The sequence below is a fragment of the Microtus ochrogaster genome, chromosome 5, assembly GCF_000317375.1.
Source record: "Microtus ochrogaster isolate Prairie Vole_2 chromosome 5, MicOch1.0, whole genome shotgun sequence".
Classification (NCBI taxonomy): domain Eukaryota; kingdom Metazoa; phylum Chordata; class Mammalia; order Rodentia; family Cricetidae; genus Microtus; species Microtus ochrogaster.
The window spans coordinates 51,224,756-51,233,581 of NC_022012.1; the positions used below are offsets into that span (position 1 = coordinate 51,224,756).

General features: G+C 42.1%; 1 protein-coding gene across 1 annotated transcript in view; it reads left to right on the forward strand.

Annotated features, from left to right (window-relative positions):
* Ptpn9 (protein tyrosine phosphatase, non-receptor type 9) overlaps positions 1-8,826 on the forward strand; it is an 80,077-nt gene that overhangs the window by 50,871 nt on the left and 20,380 nt on the right. Inside the window, exon 6 of the mRNA XM_005347523.2 lies at positions 3,430-3,758. Within this exon, the coding sequence (XP_005347580.1) occupies positions 3,430-3,758 (329 nt within the window). The remainder of the gene's footprint in view (positions 1-3,429; positions 3,759-8,826) is intronic.

The window sequence follows — 8,826 nt, forward strand, 5'->3', positions numbered from 1 at the left end:
TGGTCTCGAACTCACAGAGATCCGCCTGCCTCTGCCTCCCAAGTGCTGGGATTAAAGGCGTGCGCCACCACCGCCTGGCTTTTTTTTTTTTTAATTTTATTTATTTATTATGTATACAACATTCTGCCTGCATGTATCCCTGTGGACCAGAAGAGGGCGCCAGATCTCATTTTCAGATGTTTGTGAGCCACCATGTGGTTGCTGGGACTTGAACTCAGGACCTCTAGAAGAGCAGCCAGTGCTCTTAACCTCTGAGCCATCCTAGCAGCCCTAATTTTTTTAATAATTTAATTTAACATCATTTTATGTGCATTGGTGTGAAGGTATCAGATCCCCTGGAACTGGAGCTACAGACAGTTGTAAGCTGCCTTATGGGTGCTGGGAATTGAACCTCTGGAAGAACAGCCAGTGCTTCCAGCCACTAAGCCATTTCTCTATCTCCCGCAGAAGTATATTAAGGATTATATAATTTCCAAAGTTGATTTAGTACTGCATAAGGCACTATTAATATTTAACAGTATTTAAATGTTGGGGTTGTAACTCAATGTCAGCATTGCTCAAGGGTCTGGGTATAGTCCCTAATACCCCAAACCAAAACCAAGACCAAAAATTGGCATTTAATATAATTATGTTACTGAACTGGTATTAGAATTTATTTGGGGCTGAGCATGTAGCTTAGTGAAAGAGTACTTAGCTAGCTTATAAAAGTTCCTAGAGTCTGTCTCTACTTTACAGAGAGAGACAGACAGAGATTCAGAGAGGTTTATTTACTGGAAAGTACTATTAAGTCCCTGTGACCTTCAGAGTGGTGGGGAGGTGTCTCCTGAGTTTAGTTGTTCTTTTTTTTTTTTTTTGTCTTTTGGTTTATTATTTGAGATAGGGTTTCGTTCTATAGTTGAGGCCGGCTAATAGCTACTCACTGTGTTCTAGCAGACTTTCATGGCAGTCTTCCTGTCTCAGCCTTTCAAGTACTGGGATAGGAGGAGTGTACCACCCACTGTGAGCATCTCTGGGTATTGCTTTTTATTTTTCTTTTTCCTTTTCTTTTTAAAATTATTTAGTATGTATAATGTTCTGCCTGCATGTATCCTTGCAGGCCAGAAGAGGGCACCAGCTCTCATTACAGATGGTTGTGAGCCACCATGTGGTTACTGGGAATTGAATTCGGGATCTCTTGAAGAACAGCCAGTGCTCTTAATTGCTAAGCTATCTCTCCAGCCTGTATTGGTTTTTCTTAAGGCACTTTCTTATTGTTTTCATTTTTAAAATGTTTATATTGCTACTACTACTAATTTTTAATTTGCCCCGAGACAGGTTTCTCTGTGTATGCCTGGCTGTCCTAGAACTTACTCTGTAGACCAGGCTGGCCTCCAACTCACAGAGATACGCCTGCCTCTGCCTCAGAAGAGGGTGTTGGATCCCTTGGTTCTGGAGTTAAGCCATGTGGATGCTGGGAATTGAACTGACTCTTAACTACTTAACATCTCTCCAACTCATATGAGCTGGTTCTTTAAGAGGTAGAAGAGGAAAGGGGACAGTTTTTTTTTTTTAACATTTATTTATTTATTATGTATACAATATTCTGTCTGTGTGTATGCCTGCAGCCCAGAAGAGGGCACCAGACCCCATTACAGATGGTTGTGAGCCACCATATGGTTGCTGGGATTTGAACTCAGGACCTTTGGAAGAGCAGGCAATGCTCTTAACCTCTGAGCCATCTCTCCAGCCCCAAGGAGACAGTTTTTTAAGAAGAGGCTGCGGTGGGGTGCTGGAGTGGTGCCTCAGTGGTTAGACTGTGTACCCGAGTTAAGTTTCCACCACCCAAGTTGATTGATTCCTCACTATAACTGCAATTCCAGGAATCCAGTGCCCTCCTCTAGCCTCTCCTCATCTGTACGTGGCACACACACACACACACACACACACACACACACAGACACACACAGACACATACACACACAATTTAAAAAAAATAATCAAGAAGAAACAGTGGGAGGTTGGAGAGATGGCTGAGAGGTTAAGAGTGCTGGCTGCTCTTCCAGAGGACCTGAGCTCAATTTCCAGCAAGCACATGGTGCCTCACAACCATCTATAATGACGTCTGGCTCACTCTTCTGGCATGTAGTATACAGGTATACATGTAGTATACATGTAGTCATACAGGTAGGACACTATATATGATAAAGAAACAATTTTTTTTTTTTAAAGAAGAGGCAGGGTCTGGAGTGATGACTCAGTGGTTAAGAGCACTGACTGCTCTTCAAGAGGGCCCAGGTTCAGTTCTCAGTGCCTACATGGCAGCTCACAACTGTATGTCACAACTTCTGTTTCAGGGTACCCAATGCCTTCATACAGACATGCACGTAGGCAAAACAACAATATACATAAAAGGTGTAGTTAATTTAAAAAATGAAAAAAAATAAAGATGCCTATGCTTTAAAAAATAAAAAAAAGGGAAGAGGCACGGCAAGGGACAGTCTTTTAAGAATAGCATTTCTCGGGGGCTAGAGAGATGGCTCGGAGGTTAAGAGTACTGGCTGAGCCGGGCGATGGTGGCGCATGCCTTTAATCCCAGCACTCGGGAGGCAGAGGCAGGCAAATCTCTGTGAGTTCGAGACCAGCCTGGTCTATAGAGCTAGTTCCAGGACAGGCTTCAAAGCCACAGAGAAACCCTGTCTCGAAAAACCAAAAAAAAAAAAAGAGTACTGGCTGCCCTTCCAGAGGATCTGAGTTCAATTCCCAGCTTCCACATGGTGGCTCACAACCATCTGTAATGAGATGCATGCAGGCACACATGCAGGCAGAATACTGTATACTTAATAAATAAATAAATCTTAAAAAAAAATAGCATTTCTGTGCTACAAAGATCTTGGCTTATCATGGCTATATTTTAGTGTGTAGCAGAATCAAATATGACTATTTATCTAGGCTTTTTCCTGGATTACCATTTCTAGGTGGCTTTGTCTTTCATAGAAATCTTTCTTTGAGGACATCCATACCAAGCAGTCAGTAAAATATAAGCTAAGAGACTTAGAATAGGTTGAGTTAGTATGTGGTTGACAAAAGTAATCATTAACTATAGTCTTAGCTTCTGAAAAAAAAAAGGACCAGTAAGAAATGGTGCTGAAAAGCCTTGTGTACAGTGTGAAGCCTTTATTCACTATCCCTTCATTCCAGAAGAAAAATAGCTTGACTCTAATTCCAGGAGTGAATTTGAAGGACATTCTGGGGACTTAGCTCTCTGAAAAATTTATGGGATTTTAATTCAAAGCAGATAAAATTCACTCTGCTTCTTTTCAAATACACAGTGTTTCAAGCAAATCTCATCTGATTTTCAAATCCAGCATAAACACATTTGTTTTTTATTCTGTCTATATGCTTTTTGACCTATAGCCCCAGTACTCAGTGCAGTTCTTTGTGTCCTTACAGATTCAGATATTAAAGACGTCTGAAGTTACCCAGCATCTGCCCAGGGAGTGCCTTCCAGAAAATCTGGGTGGGTTCGTCAAAATTGACCTTGCCACTTGGAATTTCCAGTTCCTGCCCCAAGTGAATGGCCACCCAGATCCCTTCGATGAGATCATCCTGTTTTCCCTACCTCCTGCCTTAGACTGGGACTCAGTACATGTTCCAGGTCCCCATGCCATGACCATCCAAGAGTTGGTAGACTATGTTAATACCAGGCAAAAGCGGGGCATATACGAGGAATATGAAGACATCCGTCGTGAGAACCCTGTTGGCACTTTTCACTGTTCCATGTAAGTAGGAGAGGTTTGGGTCAACAATTAGTTACCAAGGAGTTTCTGGCTACTTCAGTGCCTCAGTTCCTTTATAGAGGGTTTTCCTGGTGTTAAAATGCTTCATGGGAAGACCAAACATGGTAGTTCGTGCCTTTAATCCCAGTATTTGGAAGACAGATAAAAGTGAATCTCACTTGGAACCCAATCTGGTCTATATAGTGAACTCCAGGCCAGCCAGGGCAACGTTTAAAATAAATAAATAAGTAAATTAATTATTTAAAAAAAGCTTCTTGGGGATTTGGATACGTGGGTAAGAGCACTTGCTCTGCAACATGAGGATCTTAGTTTGAATCTCCAGCACTCAGATACAAAGCAAGGTGTGGCTGCGCTTGTATATACCATTGTTGGGACAGTCACAGGCAGGTCCTGAGCATTCACAGGTGAAGAACAGCAGATGAAGATGAAGACACCTGATGTCCTGCTTTGCCTTCTGCATGCGTATACATAGGCATGTGCACTTCTACACTCAGGTTCACACAATGCATATGTACTAACGCAAAAAGCTTCTCAGTCACTTTATAGTTTTGTCTAGAGTTGTTATCTCCTGCTTGGCCTTGTTGTTGATGTCTTCTGTTTCAAAACTTCTGGTGGTCTTTGTTACCAATGGAGAAACCTTGTAATGATGGATAGATATATCTTTATGTGTGTGTGTGTATGTGTGTATAAATATATATATTTATACACACAAGACCAGGCTGGCCTTGAACTCACAGAGATCCGCCTGCTTCTGCCTCCTGTGTGTTGGGATTAAAGGCATGTGCCACCAGTGCCTGGCAATATATTTCTTACTTTTTCTTTTATCCTGCCTGCCTGCCTGTCCGTCCGTCCGTCCGTCCGTCCGTCCGTCCGCCCGCCCGCCCGCCCGCCCGTCCACCCACCCACCTACCCACCCATTCATCCATCCATCCATCCGTCCGTCCGTCCGTCATTTGAAACAGTGTAGCTCTGACTGGCCTGAAACTTACTTTGTAGACTGGACTGATCTTGAACTCACAGAGGTAGGTCCTCATGTCTCTGCCTCCAGAATGCTGGTCTTATGGGCGTGTACCACTATGGCAAGCTTGAATGTTTTTTTGAAATGAAAATGCTGTTTAAGAAAGGCTCAAAATGTACCTGGGTGGTGGTGGCACACACCTATAATCTCAGCATTAGGGAGGCAGAGACAGGCGGATCCATGTGAGTTCGAGACCAGTCTGGTGTACAGAGTGAGTACCAGGACAGGCACTAAAGCTACAAAGAAACCCTGTTTCACAACAAAACAAAACACAAAAAAGGAATGAAAATGTAATAAAATGCTACATCTTTTTTTTTTTTCGAGACAGGGTTTCTCTGTGGTTTTGGAGCCTGTCCTGGAACTAGCTCTTGTAGACCATGCTGGTCTCGAACTCACAGAGACCCGCCTGCCCCTGCCTCCCGAGTGCTGGGATTAAAGGCGTGAGCCACCACTGCCCGGCTTAAAATGCTAGGTCTTGTTAGGAGCTGGGACTGTGTATTGAAAGAATTCCACGTCAGAAAGAGAGAAGTATTGCTTCTTAGGAATTTAACCTCTTAGGACTTTGCTTCTACCCAAATTCTACCATAAAATCATCTTGTGAATTTATCACTCTGATTCATAATGATTTGGTGACTACAGTTGCAGCATAGGGCATTTCCTACCTTTTGTTTTGGGGCGTGTTTGTATACATGTTTATATGTGTACCTATGTATCTGTGGAGGCCAAAAATTGATACTGGGTTCTCTTCTCAGTTGTTCTCTACCTTACTTATTTATTTTAAATAATCAGACTTTTTGTTGTTGTTATTTTATTTTGAGACAAGATCCTAGTATGTAGCCTTGACTGGCCTGGAACTCACCAAAACAGGGAGCCATTGAGTCCTTTAACTCTGCCTCTCTAATGCTAGGATTACAGGTGTGCACCACCACACCTATATAGTCTTCCCATGTTTGAATTTTTTTTTAGTTATTCTATTTTATGTATATGAGTGTTTTGCCTATTTGTGTGTCTAAGCACCTCATGCATGAAGTGCTCACAGAGGGAAGTAGGTAGAGGGCATCAAATCCCCTGGGACTGAAGTTACAGGAGAATGTGAGCCCCCATGTGTGTGCTGTTTGAACCTGGGTTCTCTGGAAAAACAACTAGTGCTCTGAATGGCTGAACTATCTCTCTTGCTTTCTTGCAATGCTTTAATTGGCTGTTTTTCTCCCACTAGTGAGCTTTGTTTATTGACTACTAATCATGTTGTCTCATTGAGCTCTTAGTTTAAATTCCAAGTTAGCTAGAAGTCCCTTCTGCAAATGACAGTTATTTTCCTTCTCTCTATACCTTAGTTTTTCTGTGCCTAATATGTGACTGTTGCATGTTTACCTTCCCTTAAATGTCTTAGGAATCCATGAGTCTCCTCAAAATTCTTGTTCAGTTTAGTCATGGTCTGTGAAGAAAATGCCAGAGAAAGAGGGAAAATCACAAGTTAGTAAACTGAGGAGAGACCATTGAGAAAGAAGCCAGTAAGCAGAGCAAAAATATTGTGCAAAAACAAATTAAAAAAAAAAAAAAAAGAACTTGTGAAAGACTAGTGGGATGGCTCAGCAGGTAAAGGTGCTTGCCGCCAAGCCTGACGACCTGAGTTTGATTCCTGGGACCCACGTGGCAGAAGGAGAAAGCAACCCCACAGTTGCCCTCTGACCTCCACACATGCACCCTATGTACTGTGGCATGTGTGTCCTTTCTCTTTCCCCACCCTACAATAATATCAATAATAGATAAAATGAATGGAAAAGAATGAGAAAGAGAAGCCGGGGCTGTAGTTTCATGTTTGAGCTCTGTCTGGAATTGGTATGGCCTTGGGTTTGATTCCTAGCACCCTGTAAAGAGGCCGAGAGTGAAGAAAGGCAAAACAGGGTGTGTATCAAGAGGGGAAATCCTATTTTATCTGTCAACTTCTTTTCCTTTCTATGTGCTCAAGATCTCTTTTTACACTGAATCTCCTTCCAAAGCAGAACAGTTTTTGTTTTTGTTTTTCCCTAGCCATCCTTGAACATACATATTCCAGGCTAGCCTAAAATGGTGATTCTCCTGTCTCAATCTCCCAAGTGCTGAACCCCTCTTAAAAGCCACCACGCATGCTTTCCCCAAAGTTGCTACCCTCCACGCTATTGATTCTCTTCCTACTCCATGGGATCTCATCTAGCCCAGGCTGCTCTAAGACTTGACTATGTAGGTAAGGATAACCCTAACCTTTTGATATTCCTGCCTCTTCTTCCTGTATGCTGGATACAGCTGTGCACTACTGTCTTCAGTTTTCTCAATGGGAATCAAGGACACAGTCTGGGACCAGGGAAGTGTAATATACTTTTTGGGATTTAAGATTTTGATGTAGGTGCCCCTGTAGTTATTTATTGCCTCAAGTAATTGCCTTGAAAGGGTGGGTTTTGGTTGTGTGCGTGTACCATTCAGACTAGCTGCTATTTTAGAATCTGGTACTAGCTCTTGTAGACCAGGCTAGCCTCAAACTCACAAAGATCCACCTGTCTCTGCCTCCTGAGTGCTGGGATTAAAGGCGTGCGTCACTATCACCCGGCAAATCTTGCCTTTTTTATTGAACTGTGGAGCCCTTGCTTGATTATCTAGAACCCATAAGCCTTATTAGCTCTCGACTTTCCGTTCTTCAACCAGTTTCTATTAAAACTACCTACAGATAGCAAACTATATCTTTATTGGAATTCTGGATTGTAAAGTAATATCAGAGTGTTCACAATTGCTCAAATTTTCCAGAGAATTTTTAAATTAAAAACACTTAATTTTTAAAAATTTTACTTAAAATTTAATTCCCCCAAATTTTAATTAATTAACTAACTAATTAATAAATATTTGGTTTTGCGAGGGAGGGTTTCTCTGTGTAACTGTTCTGACTGTCCTGGGACTCTCTTTGTAGACCAGGCTGGCCTCAAACTCACTGATATCTGCCTGTCTCTGCCTCCTGAGTGCTAGGATTAAAAGAGTGTGCCACCATTGCCCAGCTTATTTTATTTTTTTTAAAGACTGTGTGATTGTCTTACTGAGAATATTCTTTATAAGGCTTGTATTTGAAGACTTAGTGTGCAGTTTGTGAAACTGTTTGGGAAGGATTAGGAGGTGTGGCCTTGCTTGAGGATATGTGATAATGCTCTTATACACTGTAAAGATTTGTCACTTGTATTAGTTCAATAAAACGCTGATTCAAGAGTAGCCAGGCAGGAAGTATAGGTGGGGCAGCCAGACTAGGAGAATTCTGGGAAGAGGAAAGGCAGAGATGCAGTCATCAACCGGACTCAGAGGAAGCAAGATGAGAATGCTGCACTGGAAAAAGGTACCAAGCCACGTGGCTAAACATAGACAAGAATTATGGGTTAATTTAAGTTGTAAGAAGTAGTTAATAATAAACCTGAGGTAATAGGCCAAACAGTTTATAATTAATATAAGCCTCTGTGTGTTTCTTTGGGACTGAACGGCTGTGGAATCAGGCAGGACAGAAACTTCTGTTTACATTCATAGGCTTGTGTTTGAAGATATAGTGAGCAGTTTGTAGATAGTAGAGTTGGAATCACAGGTGGTTCTAAGTGTTCTTATCTGCCAAACTGTCTTTCTAGCCTCAAAGGGGAGTTTTTAAGATGTAGAAAAGAGCCAGGTAGTGGTGGTGCATAGCTTTAATCCCAGCACTTGTGAGGCAGAGGCAGGCGGATCTCTGAGTTCGAGGCCAGCCTGGTCTACAAGAGCTAATTCCAGGACAGTCTCTAAAGCTACAGAGAAACTTTGTCTTGAAAAACAAACAACAATAACAACAACAAAAAGGATATAGTAAAGAGCCAGGTATAGTGACTTGAAATGTAATCCCATTACTTGGGAGTCTACAGGAGGCCAGCCTGGCTATAGTGTGAGAACCTATCTCAAAACAAAACAAAACAAAAAAACAATAAGGAGGGGGCTGGAGAGATGGCTCAGTGGTTAAGAGCATTGCCTGCTCTTCCAAAGGTCCTGAGTTCAATTCCC